Raw genomic sequence first — 16,454 nt, 5'->3', positions numbered from 1 at the left:
TCACCAACTCAATGGACATGAGTTTGGGTAAACTCCGGGAATTGGTGATGGACAGGGAGGCCTGGCGTGCTGTGGTCCATGGGGTCACAAAGAATCGGACACGACTGAGTGACTGAACTGAACTGAACTGAATGGTGAAAGTTTAATTAATTGTCTACTCTATGGTTGTGTCTGCTTTCTTTCTCTTCTTAAATTTTTTTTTTTTTGGATTTTTGTACAATTGTTAAAGATATTTTCCATTTACAGTTACAACAAAATATTGACCAGATTATTTCCATTTGCAGTTACAACAAAATATTGGCCATATTCTCCATGTTGTACAATATATCCTCAAGCCCAGCTTACACTTAGTAGTTTATACCTCTTTTCCATCCACCCCATGAACTTCCCCCACCCCCACCACAGGTCACCACTAGTATGTTCTTTATATGTGTGAGTTTCAGATGGCAGTCTTTTAAAAAGTGCAAATTCTCACAGTAGATAGGATTATGGCTTACACCTGTCTTGTGGAGTTCCAGAGTTTTCAGAGCGGCACATGTCTGTACTCATTCTTATCCAGCTATATATTTCCATAAACCCTCAGAAGGTTCTAAAACCAACTTCACATATTACACACAAGGTTGAGTGGGATAAAAACTTTTCACAAAATTCCTGGGTTCTATTAAGCTGCAGGGCTTTTGTATTAAGGAATCCAGGAGGGCACTCGAAACCAGCACAAGTCAGACAATGATTAGAACACCCCAGCTATATAAGTCGACTGAACTTCTGAAATAGCAGCCTCAGTTATTGGCCAGGGAGGGTTGTTTGCTTTATAAGAGGGTTATTTATTGTTTGAAAGGCACAAGGGCATGGGGTGCTCATTGAAGTCTAAAATAGGGAAAAGTCAATATGTATTCACAAAGACAATGTGGCAAACATTACTTTTTTTTCCCTGAAATCTGTTAAGCTAAAAAGCTAATTTACACTTCTTCACTCTGCCACGTAAGACTAGAGAATCTTCAGGTCAGAAAACTCATGTTAAAAGCAATATGCACTTACCTTTACCCCAGGCCTCTTACCAGCATGTCTGCTTTGAAGTGTTTATGGTCATAGGTAGGTTTGGGGCTCTAACCACCTTGATGGAGTTTTCCTCCAGTTGCTCTCTTATCAGTTTCCCTGTAGAAACTTGGGCTCCAATCCAAACACATTTCGTCCACCATGGTTTGCTGAATGAGCAGAGTAGGACCTTGTTCTAGATACTCTGTCTCCATTAATACAACCTGAGATCACACTGCTGCTGCTGCTGCTGCTAAGTCGCTTCAGTTGTGTCCGACTCTATGTGACCCCATAGACGGTAGCCCACCTGGCTCCCCCGTCCCTGGGATTCTCCAGGCAAGAACACTGGAGTGGGTTGCCATTTCCTTCTCCAATGCATGAAAGTGAAAAGTGAAAGTGAAGCTGCTCAGTTGTATCCGACTCTTAGCGACCCCGTGCACTGCAGCCTACCAGGCTCCTCCGTCCATGGGATTTTCCAGGCAAGAGTACTGGAGTGGGTTGGAGATCACACTAGATTTTTGCAAACCACATCTCCCAGCTGACTGGTACTGAACTGTAGTGAACTAACACGTAATTTGTTTTCTGAATGTTAAATCTCATCTTCCCCATTCTGTAACCAGAACAAATTAGTCCCCTGTTCTTAAGGACAAGGCTTTACATGTATTTCAATAAAACTGTGTCCTAAAGATTCATAGGGTTTGTCCCAACATTCTAACCAAATTGAGGTTTGTTTTCATATAATGGTTGTCTAATATATTAACTGTTCCTCTAAATTTGGTGTCTCCTGTTGCCGTATTCAGCATCTCATCAGTGGGTTTAGTTTCATGATCCGTGAGTCCAAATGTCACTTTTCAGGTGAGATCTTCTCTTAACTCCCTCTTTTCATCCAATATACTTCCTATACTCTTTCTCTGTTTTTTTCTCCATAGCATATATAATCATTTAATATGCGATATATTTCACTGCATATTCACTTTATTTATTATCTTTTGCCTCCTTTAGAATGTAAGCTCGCCTAGGGTAGCAATTTTTATCAGTTCTATTCCCTGTTGTATGGATGTGGTTGAATACATCATTGTGTGCATCCAGGTCAGTAATTACGTTGAATATGATAGGACTGAGGATAGAATCCACTACCTTCTACTAGAGGTTGTTACCCCATACCAGATTGTTACTAAACTTTTGGATACTTTCAGATCCATTTCATGGTATTAGCATCTAGTCCACCTTGTCTTCGCTTTATCCAGAAGGCTACTAAGAATTTGTTACTGTTTTTTTTTTGCTGAAAATCTGATAGTTCATGCTGGTGGAAGCCCTCTGAGCTATCTATCTGGAAGTTCTTTCCCAAAAAAGGAAGTGGGATTCATCTGACGTAACTGATCACTTCCTCTTTCTAACTGCATACAATCATCCTTTTGATAGCTAATTTTAAACCCTGTCCAACCCTTGATTTCCTGGAAAGGAGGTACTTCCAAGTTTGAGAACCTTCCATGTGAGGTCCTTCTGGCTTGAGCTCTGGGCTTGTTCACAGAATGGGCACATGCTTCCTAGAAGAGGAAGTCATCAGATGATAGTGGGTAGCACCACTAAGCTGAAAGGCTTAGGTTCAGATGGCATTTATTGTGTTGCATTGGAATATCATATCCTTTTTCTGATTCTAAGATTCAGTTCAGTTCAGTCGCTCAGTCGTGTCCGACTCTTTGCGACCCCATGAATCACAGCACGCCAGGCCTCCCTGTCCATCACCAACTCCCGGAGTTCACTCAGACTCACATCCATCGAGTCAGTGATGCCATCCAGCCATCTCCTTGTCCCCTTCTCCTCCTGCCCCCAATCCTTCCCAGCATCAGAGTCTTTTCCAGTGAGTCAACTCTTTGCATGATTCTGTGGTCTATAAAATAAAATTTCAAAAATATAGTATGATAGTTTATTGAATACTGTTTATTTATACCCTTCTGGCTTTTCATGTCCAATTTTTCATGCAGGCAATGGAGATCTGAGGTTTGGTATATGTTTATTTATATTGATTTTTGATCTAAAGGCTTTTTATTTCTCTTCTCCATTTCTGCTTTTCCCCATTCTTCCTGACACATCTGTGGTTTAGGTGTCTCCTCATCCCTGAATTATTACAGTAGCTCCCTAACTGACTCCAGGACTCCCGTCTCTTGCTTCTCCACCTTAGACTCTTCAGTCAGGCTAATTTCCTGAACCCAGCTGTTCAAAATGTGGTCTATGGACCGTAGCATCAGAATCTCCTAGGAGCTTGCTAGAAAGGCAGATCCTCAAGCTCCACTCAAAACCTAGTGAATCAAAATCTACATGTCAACAGGCCCAACATTAAAGCTTGAGAAGCACTGTCCTCTCTTCTGCTGTGCCATTCCCCTACCAAGGAGCACCCATAAATTCACATTGAACCATCCCTACATTATCTCTGTCAGAAATGATCCACTTTAATTATCAGGTGAGAAGTTTTGACATAAAGATGTAAGTATCCACCTATAGCATCTACTCATTTGTTCTGAGAATGAGAGCTAGTTTATCTAGATAACTTTAGAGCAGTTGAATTCAACTTGAATTGAATCCTTCAGGTAAAAGGCAAGTATATTGCTTTTTGGTAAGTGAAAGTTAAGGGGAACTTGGGAATCACATGTAGTGAGTTGGTTGGAAATATTCCAACTACGGGTTTTAGTTTGACACAGGTATTTTTAAAGTTAATTTCTTTTCGTTGTATTTATTTACTTTTGGCTATGCTGAGTTTTCACTGCCGCACAGGCTTTTCTCTAGTCGCAGCAAGCAGGGGCCACACGTCACTGCAGTCCACAGGCTTCTCGCTGTGGTGGTTCTCTTGTTGTGCGGCACAGGCTCTAGAGGGCAAGGGCTTCAGGAGCTGTGGCTCCTGGACTCTCAAGTACAGGCTCAGCAGTTGTGGCGCATGCGCTTAGCATGTGGGATATTCCTGGACCAGGAATGTCCCCTGCACTGGCAGGCAGATTCCACCAGGAAAGCCCAACACAGGCATTTTTTATACTTAATCTTCAACATTATCTCATTTAGGTGGGTGTTGTTATCTCCATTTTACCTATAAGGAAACTGAGGCTCAAAAAGGTGAGGTTGTCCAGAGCCAAAGTATTGGGTACATTTCAGGCTATACCATAGGCATCCGAAATACAGTGGTTCACACAAGTGGCTCTGTACTGAGCTGGACAGGTGACCAGGTGGGAGGCTTTGCTGATTTATGAGATCAGCCAGCTTCCTTCCCACATGTTGCTTCATCATCCCCCAGGATGTGGTTGAAGCTGGGTCTGGCCCTTGGGAAGAGGGAAAGAGAAAATGAAGAGCCCATAATTTTCTTATAATCCAGAAGTCCTACCTGTCATTTTTGTCATCTTCTGTTAGTCAAAGCTTAGCCACCTCACCACACCTAGCTGCAAACAAGACATAAAAATGTTGAAACCTGGGGAGTTGTTAACTCTAAGGAAGAAAGGAGGTGGCTACTAGGGGGAGACTCCATAGGCGTCACCTGATTTGCCATAGGCATCAAGTTGATTAGTGGAGGAACCTTGATTCAAACTCCTGTGATCTTTCTACCATTCTGTTCCACCCTTTCTCATAGTTGACAGTGAATGTTTGTTGAATTGTTGTAGACTGAGATAGTACATGTAAGCCTTTGGTTATTTGAAATTATTTCTTCCTTCTCCCCTCTCTCCCTGCTTACCTAAGTGGCTCTGTGCCAAACTTTCACTGTTTTTTGATGACGTTAGTTTGTAAAACAGGGACTAGATCGTCATCTTCCTTCAGGAGAAATACAATAATAAAACATAATCCACCAGTTCTTAGAGGTTCTGTGGAATCATATGCAATGTGTTAAAGGGTTAAATAATAGTAATTTTTTACCTATCAAATGACCATCCCTTTTAAAGTAGCTATCTTCATAGTAGAGTGCCATTACGCAAAATATTTTTGATATTTTGTGTTGGTTGGCATGTCAGCCAGCTGTCGCTGCAGTAATGCTTTGTGACAACTTCAAAATCACAGAGGTGTGCATATAGTCATAATCATGTAACCAATGTGTATGTAGATCTCCTGGGGGTCAGCTATTTAGATTGGACCTAACTGACCAGCTCTACGTCAGGTGTCTCTCTTCCTCCTTCTGAGATAGCAGATTAGCTTGAACATATTTTTCTCTGGCAGTAGCAGAAGGATAAAAAGAACAAGTGAAGTTTTGTGAGGCTTCTTGAGGCCTAGGCTGAGAACTGGCACAACCTATTAGTCAATACAAGTCATGTGGCCAAACCTATGGTCAAGGTCCCTGGGAAATACTCTATACCTCCAGTAGGAGGGAAGGTAGTCATGTGGCTAAGGATGTGACTACAGACTTAGTGAAGGGTTGGGGCCAACCAGGCAACCTGCCATGGCTCTGCCTTTAGCAGGTTATTTTGAATATTTGCAGTGATGTTAAATCTTTATCTTTTAGCGGTAGATTTGAATTTTTTAATAAAATAGCTAAACTTATGAAAATAGTTAGAGGCTCAGGCTAAATTATCTTTGGGCAGAAATGTAGCTATTTAAGCATGTGAGATAATAATCAAACTTATATCTAAAACTGGCTTAAGAATATGGCCTTCATTGACAGAATAGTTAGAATTGATGTACAGCCTACCAAGGTGGTCAGCTGTTTGAAGGAATAACACTCATTTGGTTCTAAAATAATTTCAAAGTAAATAAACCACAGTTTGTGGTCACATGTTACCACTCTGCTTCAGAGTGGGAAGAGGAGTGAATAAGAGGCTCATCTCTATTTCCTTTGACTAATCCTGAGCAAATATGCTTTCTGTGCAGATTCTCATTGCCAAGTCCCCTCTGGCACCCTTCACCGCCTTTGTCTACACCATCGAGAAGGAAGGCTTGGTTCTTCAAGGTAAGATCTTCGGACAAGCCATTTCTTTCATCTAATTATGCTCAGCACTGCCCATTGTGGGTGATAATTACTGCTTTGCTCCTAATGGAAGCTCCTTCGGGACAGAATCAAAGGCCAAGAAGAACTAGCCAGTGATGTTGATCCCGATAAGATAAAAGAGATTGGCAATTGTGGCAAGAATTTGACAGAGGTCAGGGAGAATTACAGAGTTCCCTAACAGAGTGGGACAACCCAAGAATGAGGGACAAGTCGAGCAGGCTAGGAACTGCAACTCCTCCAGTCCTCTTTGCAGATCCCATGGGAGAAAAGACCCAGCCCTGCCTCAGAGCCTTCTCACTTAGCTGGGAAGAACCAGCTGGGCTGGCAGCCTGTGGGGCACTTTGTCATGGCTCCATGAGCACCACTTCCTCGGCCTACTTCTGGTTACTCTATTTCCTCCCCTTGTACTCAAGTCCCGACCAGGGACCAGGCCTTGCAGACCTGCACTTTGTGACATGGGCCTGAGTGCTGACTCGCGGAAGAGCCCCTCAAGGCCACAAACTGAACTAATTCAACAAACAGGGGAGAAAGCGGATTGAGAGGCATCATTCCTTGATGGAGGATCAGGGTGGTAAGGAAAGGTGTCGTTTGATGGCAGGTCTGCAGAAAACAATGAAGAGGAGGGGGTAAATTCAAACCCCATTGAACTTAGCCCGGAGGGTCAGATGCCCCAGACTGCTTTGTAGATTAAGAAGGGTCCCCACAGAAGTGCTCAGAGTACACATCTGTCCCCCTACTGTTGGGCTGGAGACGTCACCCAGAGATGCTTGGCACACGTCTGCTCAGAACCTCCGAGGAGCATATTGTCTTTGCTGTCTGTGGGAGGAATATCTGCCCTTTAGGATTTTATAAGCAGAGTGCTTTCCCCAAGTTTGTGAAATAGGGTGAGCCCTTACAGTATTCCCATGGAGACACCTTGCATTATAAAGCTCTAGCAGGACTTCTAGGCAGCCGGCTGGACAGTGCTTCTGACTGAGGAACAGGCTCTGCCCTCCCTTTCCCTGCCTTCTAAAGCATCCACTTCTTAATGGATCCAGAAAGCAGCGTGTTTGTTTGGTGTAGCTGAGCTCCACAGCAGGGACTCAGGTCCAGGGAAATTTGGAGTAAGAACTCCTGACCTTTGGCTCTTAGCCTTTGACTTATGCTATCCAAGTTCCTTGGTAAATATTTTTTTTTACAATTGCAAATATTGTTTTCTGACAAAGAAGCAGAGATTTTAAGACCAGATTAAGCAAAGCAAACAGCAGGCCCCTTTGTTACGGACTCTCTAAGGGTGTATAAGTAATAAGCAATCAGAGAGCTGGACTTGTGTTTACCCTGTGCACAGTGTGCCCTTCAGCTTTTCATTTTTAGAGCCTTGCTTAAAAGATTAGAACTCCAGCAAATAGCAAATTTAGACGAAGATTTCAAGAAGTTCTATGCAGGATTACAAGATAATTTCAGGAGGAAAAGAGCCCATTCTGCCCAGATAGTTTGTAGGAGAGCGTTGATATGGTGCCTATATCTTGATCGCTGGGCATTTTGGTAAACAACAGTTGAAAGCCTGGTCTTAATTGGATAACTTTGGGATAATAGTCTGGAAGCGAGATTCACAGAGTTGCCTCTCTGACTCTCATTGCTAAGATCATGATTTTGACGGGAAAGAGGAAGTTGTTTAGGGAAAGTAGAAACTGAAACCACAGTAAATTGGTAGAGGTTAGAAAGCTGCAAAGAAAGACTATTAGAAATAGTTGGAAAACGAGAGAAAGTGCATTACTAAAGGAGGCTGGCCTGGAACCGGGTGTCCAGGAAATAGAAACATTCAGGAAAGTGTCTGATGATGCAAGAATCCCAACCAGTAAATAAAAATGTCTGGGAGACCTCAGAGCTTTACCTGTTTGCTTTTGAAGCCACACCTTCCTCTCTGAGGTTTTCTGGAGGCAGCAGGAACCTTCTGCCCCTATCAGCAGTGCCATTTCATGTAAACCTCTGGGCATTCCCTCCCCTCTAGCTATGTGCTCCCAAGGCTTTAAGTAAACAAAGAGGAGCTCTGATCCTCAGAAAAATGGGGGCCCCTCCTGTATTAGACCCACCTTGGATTTCCTTTCCGGCTCTGGTATGTTCTTGAGAAAATCTCTGGAATCCTAGTTTTGTCAGCTTGAAAAAGACAATGTTGACCTTGACTCAGTGCTTTGCAAACTGTTTTGTGACTCATTGGTGGGTGATGAAATAAGGAATCACAACCAGCATTGGGGAAAAAAAAAAAGAGAGAATAGAAAATAACAGATTATATCACATATGTTGTACTGCTTTGTGAAATATTTCTTGTGTGATTGTGTGTGCATGTACATGCATTATGAGTTTATGTACAGAGGTTGCAGTGCAAAATGTTTTTCTTCATTGGATTGTGGTCATCAGCCTGGGGGATCTCTAAAGGCCTTCCCACTTCTCCTTTATCTGGTTCTCTGAGGAGATGATGCACTTATCATTCGCTTGAGCTCAGTGGAGTTGTGCCCTTGAGATCTCCACAACCTGGAAGGTAAAAGCTTATTTCCGCCTCGTACCCCCCCCCGCCCCCAGTTTTAACAGATGACTGAGCTAAAAAACACCTGTACCATTTCCCAGGTTTAAAGCAAAGAAACCTTTGATCCCTCGGTGATAACCTTGGAAAGGTCTCAGAAGTCAAAGCCAAGAAGCTTTTCTTGTGAGAGGTTGCTCTGGCATGATAGTCCTGAAGTGGCATGCAGGTTGGCACCCACAGCTGTGGGGAGGTGGGGACATGTACAATCCTTGTCTGAGGGGCATAGAGACAGAGAGGGGAAGGGCTGGAAGAGTGAGGGCAGTTCCTGGGTTACCAACTAAAGAAGAGCCAGCTGCTGTGGCTCCACTTTCCGTCTTTGTAATGGAGCCAACCTGGGGTGGCAGGAAAAAAACAATCCAAATAGGCTAGCCTGGCTTTTGGCGGGGGTGGGGGTGGGAGTGAGGGACAGAGCTATCAGTGAATCTGGGAATGATCGCTGGGTGCCTTTTATCCCCTTAGCAAGCCCCGAGATTCCTACCAGCCTGCTAACCAGGAGGTTTTATAATACCTGAAGAGCTCCAGAGTGCAGAAGCAGAGGGAGGGAGAGAATAAAAGGTGAGGCCCACATTGGATTTACCGGCTCTGCAGGCCACGCCCCACCCCGGTTCTCAAGGATTAGGATGCTGAGAACAAGCCTGCCACTGGGGGCCTTTCAGCCTTCCCGCCCTTTTGTTCACAGGGATGGGAGGGACAATAAAACGGCAGGCTGGGGAGACTGAGGGGCTTGGTTAGAGATTTCTCAGGCTGCTTTTTGAAACACTTGAAGGAGCCGGTCCATGCTATTGTTGTAGTAAAATAGAAAGCGGAACTATTCTCCTTTCGCAAGGAAAAAAGGAAGAAAGAAAGAAACCACCCCCACCCCCCCACCCCCCGCGCCACCCCAGCATCTTCAGGAGGCTGCTGGGCTCAGGCTGTTACCATGGTAATACTGCGTTGTTCACATCCTCTTTGTCTCCCACTGGTCCAGGATCCTGGCCTCTCCTGGTTGAGCTCAAGACTCTGGAAATACTTGGGCCCCTGGACCCTGAAAACATTTGGGCCCCCAAGGAGAGGGATCTCACAGCCCCCAGCTTCTTGATGGTTCAGACTCTGAGAGGGGCCAGGTCCCAACAGAGGAAGAGTTCAGCTGTTTTGTGCTACTCAACTGGGAAAGGTGGAAGGGGGTCAAGGAAGATCCCATTAATCCATTTTCCCTTTTGTTCGCAGAGTTCACCGTGAAGTCCCAGTGCCCAGTGAATGGGAAAGCTTAGAGGTTTGACTAGCTCAGAGTGAGGCCCAGGGTTGCCAGGACCTAGTGGAGAGGAGAGGGAAAAGCGAGACTTGGCTTTGGGAATTGGCTTGCATGGAGTGGGTCCACAGAACCGCATGGCTGCGGATGGGCAGGGAGTGTGGACTCTGAAATCCAGCTTGATCCACATCTGTTCTGGTCATGTCCTCTGCTTCCCCAGTAAGCCCCAAATGTTGTGCCACCCAGAGCACAGCTGGGGCCCCTGGACCTCGGTGTCAAGGCCAGGAATAATGATTCTGTCCCTGAAAGCAGCCAGACTGTTGCTGATGCCACAGGAGGCGAAGGGACAACCAGAGCCTGAGTCTCCTGGAGCCACTGCGGCTTTCATGGGTAATAAAGGCCCGCCAACTTGGCAAAAGAGAGGATACCCTAGGAGAGGTTGGCCAGGGAAAAGGCAGGAGTGGGCTCGGAGTCTGGGTCGGGGGAGTGTCCCCCTTGATCACTCTTCCTGGCCCTCTAGTCTCCTTTTACTTAAGGATCTAGGAAGTCTTTGAAAAACAAAAACCAACAGGATAGAGGACAATGGTTTAGTTTCTCAACAGGGCAGAATTATGGGCTTTTAAATTGTTTTAAAAAAATAAAAATCAGGTCAGGCAGGTTGAATCTTGATTCTGGGGCTGTTTTATTAGTTTAGTTTGAATAAGCAGCATATACTTTGGGATGGGGAACCTCAGGGGAGCCCAGAGCACCCTGAGATAGGTCCAGAGAAGGTTCTGGAAACAAAGCTAGTTTCCTGTTTTTCCAACTACCCAGTATATAGGGACTCAGAAAATAAAAAATAATGATTTGAGAGCTGGGACGCTATATGCCTCATCTCCCTTGTAAAGTCAAAAATGATTGTTTGATCGCTTTTTTGAAGCACACTGGGAAAGACATTAATCTCCTCTGTTTGTTCCCTTGTCGCAAAGTTGGGTTAGATTCTTCCACCCCATTTTCTTAGGCACTGAGCCAACTGGATGATTCATTGAAAACTTCTTTGCCCCCAAATACCACCATCTGAGCTCATCAGATTTCAGTTACAATCAGTAGCCCATTTAAATGTTTCTGCCCAGTGGACTCAGAGTGACCCAGAAGATTCTCAGTCTGAATCCATCCATCCAGGTATGGAGGTGTCTGCCTGGTAAATATCACCCACACACCTGGCACAGCCTGGCATGCTCATGGGAGCCTGGCAGAGAGCCCTAGGATTCAGCAGAGCAGAGTGAACTAGCTGTCACAGGGCATGGAAGAGAGGGCTGCGGATGCCTGTCTCATTGTCCTGAGCTGCTTCTGCCTGCCCCTCCAAGAGGCACTTCCGAGGGCAGAGAACACAGGACTCCCATTCACAGCGTTGCCCCTTTTTGCTTCACATCCCCTCCCTCCATGACAGCGTCCCACACTGGCCCTCAGCTTTTGGTCCCTTCTTTCACTCTCGCTGTCAGCCTCAAAGACAGATTTTCTTTTTAATGTGGAAAATATATTTAAAATATGTAACAGTACAGAAAATAGTAAAGCCAAACCCATGACTCTAACATCCAGAATTAACAAATGTTAACATTTTGTCAGATTTTTTTAAGCTGAAATATAGTTGATTTATAGTGGTGTGTTAGTTCCTGGTGTACAGCAAATTGATATCAATATATATATTCTTTTTCAGATTCTTATCCCTTATAGGTTATTACACAATACAGAATAGTTCCCTGTACAATACAGTAGATACTTGTTGTTTCTCTATTTTATATATAGCAGTCTGCATATATCAATCCTGGGGCTTCCTAGGTGGCACTAGTGGTAAAGAACCCACCTGCCAATGCAGGAGACATAAGAGACGCAGGTTCAGTCCCTGGGTTGGGAAGATCTGCTGGAGAAGGGCATGGCTACCCACTCCAGTATTCTGGCCTGGAGAATTCCATGGACTGTATAGTCCATGGGATCACAAAGAGTTGGACATGACTGAACCACTTTCACTTTCACATGTGCTTTATGCATATAGTCACATGATTAACTGATAAAAATTATTCTACTCCTCTATCTCTCAGAAAGGGATCTTTTCATTCTATTCATCTTTATTTTCAGGTGAGGGGACTGAGTGCCAGAAAGGTGAAGTGATGCTCACTGCCTCAGAATTGGGTTTGTAGCCATTTCCAAGTATTAAGCCTGGGCTCCTGTGATTTTTCATAAAATCAGAAATGAGTTTGGGCCCCCTTGTCTCCCATCATGGCAGCCCCTGTGACAACTTACCTCTTGAGCTTCATAAGCCTCCATTGGGATAGTCTAGGCCCATTCTGAATCTTGAATCCTGAAATCCTAAGCTGTGATGGATCAGTCACATTGATATAGTGATCCTTCAAGGAATTTCCTTAGTTGGATCATAAATTTGGCTGGGTAGAAACATAACCTAGATCAACAGTGGTGTACAAGGTAGAGGTTGACTGCTTTCTCATGTAGCATTATGGAGGAATGCAGTCCAGAGCTGATATAGCAACTCAGCCCCACATGTTAGTCCAGCTGCTGCTGCTGCTAAGTCGCTTCAGTCGTGTCCGACTCTGTGACGCCATAGACAGCAACCCACCAGGCTCCGCTGTCCCTGGGATTCTCCAGGCAAGAACACTGGAGTGGGTTGCCATTTCCTTCTCCAATGCATGAAACTGAAAAGTGAAAGTGAAGTCACTCAGTCATGTCTGACTCTTCGCGACCCCATGGACTGCAGCCTACCAGGCTCCTCTGTCCGTGGGATTTTCCAAGCAAGAGTACTGGAGTGGGGTGCCTTTGCCTTCTCCGATATTAGTCCAGAAACTCTGGCAATTCTCTTGTTGCTCCAGCATGCCTGGGAGGCTGCCTTCATTGTAATGATCCAAAATGGCTCACTATCATGTCCTATATCAAGGCAGCAGGAGTTATGTGGGGCAGAGATTCAATAGGAGGAAAGGGCAGCCCCCTTCCTTAAGGATATTAACAAGAAGTTACACATATTATTTCTGCCAATCTATAGATGTATGGAAAGTAAGGCTGGAAAATGTAGTTGTTAATCTCAGTGGCCATGTGCTGAGCCAAACTTGAGGAGTTCTATTATCACGAGAGAGAGAGGAGATGCATATTCAATGATACATTTCGTTCAGAGGAGCATAGTTGCAGAGATTAGGCCCCAGGGTACAATAGTACAGACCCTAGAGCTGGACTTGTTGCATAAGGTCCAAATGCAGTATAAATATTGCAGTTTCTCAGAGTTACCTGGAAAATAGTTTGGCTCAGATAAATCTCTTTTCCGTTCTTAAAAAAACAAATGTATGTTTAAAATGGTATCAGGACATTCTTTAATAGAGTCTAAAACAGAGTAGTAGAGTATCACAGTCAGCAATGCCACCGAAGATCAACACCCAGAAATCTTGGTTCCCCTTCCAAAACAAAATCTCTGCAAGCAGAAACTTAGGACGTGTTTTGCTATTGTGCACTATTCAAGAAAAATACTTGAACAAGAGCTAGTGCTTATAGCACAAAGCAGAGTATAAATTTGGTTCCAAAGTCACAGACTAAACACGTTTTTTTCCCAAAATGTTTTTTCTGTCTCCACCTTCAAAAAAAACCATGAAACAAAATGTCAGTTTGAATAAGGTTATAGAGAAAAACTTATTCCAAGGCCTGGACTATGGTTAGAATAGATCCATACTCCACTTTTGGACCTGGGAAGCCATTTGGCTATCTTTGCAGAGTTAACAATTTGCATTTGTGAAAATGCCCAGGTAATAATACCCAAAGATGTTAAATCAATTCAGGTTGTTGATTTTCTTTGAAAACCTCTTCCAGAAGGACTTGGGGTTCTTTCTGGAATATGACTTAGGCTCCATTTCAGTGAGTTCAGGTAAGCAGGTATTTCTTCAACATCTATTGTATATAAACCGTGGTGCTCAGGATAGAGAGGCTGATTTAAAAAAAAAATCCGGTATTTTAGCAGTTGACAATCTAAATAGTTAGCTTAAAAACAAAGTAGCAAACTGCCACACCTATTATCAAGGCTCAAACAATGGGATCTGAAAAGATAGAGGAAATACGACTCATTCCATCTGGGATGATGGAGGAAGGTTCCTGAGAGGACAAGGGACTTGAACTGGATGTCAGCTCCTGAATACTGACGAAAATGGCCTTCCATTGTCTCTTGACAGAGGCCAGTTTCTTTTGCTGTTTGAGGATAGATTTGGGCACACTGGGGAATGCTGATTAGTGCCGTGTGACTCATGTTGAATCATGCTGACTAATGTGTTCTAAATGGATTGATTCAACAATAAAGGGAACACTGAGAGTCAAGAGTTCAGATCCTGAATTTTATCATGTGATGAAGTGTAAATCACTTAGCCTCAGTACTTCATTTTTTTGTCAATTAAAATGTGCTCCTGATGAGAAGCCAACAAATCACCTTGACTAGAAAGTGCTTTACAGAGCTCAAGGATAACAGAAATGCTTAACAACAATTCCCAGGACAGGCTTATGCAACCTTGGGTTATTCATAGTCCACACAGAATCAGAGCATCCATCACATGCTGCTCCCTAGCCATGTGAAACTTCTATTTCCTCACACATGCCATGAGAACTGACAAATAGTGCACTGCACTCACAAAAACTGACAAACAGAGGAGCTTTTGAAAAATCTTCCTATATACCTACTGGGGTGTCTCTGTTTCTCAACAACAAATGTCGCCACAGAACTGAGAGCTTGCATTGCACACACAGCTCTTTCTCTCTTTTGACATCTCCGCAGCTAGACTGCTTGAGAACCTGGCCTTCCGGGTCCAGATGTTTACTGAATTCTGAAGGCCCCCCCAAAGGGCCCAAGTTCCTTTGTTGCTCTCCAAATCACTTCCCACAGAGACTGACCGATGTCCTGAAGGAGCCCTTCAATAGGGAGGATAAATGGAGGCAGATGAAGACATGACCCCCTGAGGCTCGCCCACGTCCACGCTAACAAAGGGTCTGAGGCACAACCTTGTAAGGAGCATTTTGGTCAGCAGCATCCCCTCGAGAGGCCAGGTCCCCCCGACCCCCGCCAGGGCTGTTTTCAATGGCTCCCATCGCAGTGGAAGCCCTAGGCATTTGTTCAGGGCTGGGGTGTGCTAGGTGTAGCACAAAACATCTAAGTCATAGCCCCCAGCCTTTGTGAGGGCTTCCTGGCTACAGATGGCAGCTGGCTTTCTCAGGGGAAAACCTGGGGGCAGTAGAGGAAGCTGAAGGGGGGCTCCCGCGTCTCTGGATGACCTCTTCCCACCCAGCCCAGAAAGGCTCCCCTTTTGTTCACAGCTATCGGCAGTCTAGCCAGGGCTGTGGGGCCTTAGCCCACACCTGTGCTGAGTTTCTGGGTGTCTCTGGTTTACGAAGCCATTGGCTCCCTGTGTAATAGATAGATAGGTACACATGTCAGAGGACTGCCGCCAGAAGGAGAAATTTATTTAGGCTGCTGGTGAGAAGCTAGTGCATTTCATGACAGCGATGGTTTTTCAAACATTCTTTCTCTCCCTCTCTTCTTTTTTTCCCTTTAGACCAACAGAGGCCATAGGGACACTATGACCTTTGTCTCGAGCTGATGGGGGCGTGATTTGTGAAATGAAACAGGACCGGGCTGCTTGGAAGAAGGAAACGGAAGCCAACATAATGGGGATTAATTAGTTGATTGCTGTTGAGATGGTAACAGATTTGCCCCCCCACCCCTTTACCATTGAGCCAGCCATCTCAGACCTAGCAGGGAAGGTGAAGATGAAGAGGCCTTTGTTCAGGTCTCTAGATGCTTGGGGCTGAAGGCTTTGCCGCCATGGGATGGCAACAGCCATAATAATAATAATTTGCACTTATATAGCACCTTTCAACCAGGCACCTCAAAGCGGTTTAACCACATTAATTAATTAAAGCCCACAATCCCCCTGGGGAGAGAAGGAGGAAGACTAACAGGATTTGTAATTACAGGAGGGAACATTTCCGAATAAAGTATTGTCCACCAAATAAAAAGAGTAGGTGTAAAGGAATTGGGGTCTCCAAAGAGTAACTGATTCAGAAACGAAATCTTGGAAGGATGAGGGAGGCTGAGGGAGGGCATGGGTGTGGGGGTCTGCTCTTGTGTCAAAGGGAGGTCAGTGGGCTCAGAATTCACTGAGAGGTTCAGATCCAACTGAGAAGCAGGACACGTATGGTATTAGTGGCATTTGGAAGGTCATTAGTGGTACATGTATTGTGGTGTAAATTCAAGTTTCACTGGTATATTGTGTAGAGCCCTGCAGGACAAAGAGTGAGATTCATGCAGTGTTTAATAAAGGATGAAATGATTTCTTTATATTTAAAGCCTAAGGCTGGGCCAGTCAATGAGCAAATCAATCAATTGGTGACCCATAGGATAATTTAGTCATTTTCAGCAGAAGACCCAGCCTACTCCTCGCACTGCAGGAGGTTTCTAAACGAACCATCAAAGCTGGGGGGTTCAGCCCCTTCAAAGCCAGGCATCAAATCTTCCCAGCCTTTGGCATTGGGACCTCTTTCCCCCAACTTGTTGCTGACATGTAGGCTGTCCTCTATAAAATCACTCTGTATCTGCTTCCCCTTCAGAAGTTTATAAATGCCTTGGGTGCTAGAATCAAGTTTTGTCCTATCTCATGTCT

The 16,454-nt window shown here is 44.5% G+C and overlaps 1 protein-coding gene across 1 annotated transcript in view; it reads left to right on the top strand.

Annotated features, from left to right (window-relative positions):
* The window catches only part of RAD51B (RAD51 paralog B), a 606,121-nt gene extending 590,536 nt beyond the window's left edge, over positions 1-15,585 (top strand). The window contains exons 9-10 of the mRNA XM_068965287.1: positions 5,875-5,953; positions 15,348-15,585. Coding sequence (XP_068821388.1) covers positions 5,875-5,953; positions 15,348-15,364 — 96 coding nt within the window. The 3' untranslated portion in view covers positions 15,365-15,585. The remainder of the gene's footprint in view (positions 1-5,874; positions 5,954-15,347) is intronic.
* The last annotated feature ends 869 nt before the right edge of the window (positions 15,586-16,454 follow it).

Source organism: Capricornis sumatraensis, chromosome 2 (assembly GCF_032405125.1).
Source record: "Capricornis sumatraensis isolate serow.1 chromosome 2, serow.2, whole genome shotgun sequence".
In the NCBI taxonomy this organism is placed as follows: domain Eukaryota; kingdom Metazoa; phylum Chordata; class Mammalia; order Artiodactyla; family Bovidae; genus Capricornis; species Capricornis sumatraensis.
The sequence above is the reverse complement of the archived record's forward strand: the minus strand, read 5'-3'. Positions and strand labels throughout refer to the sequence as shown.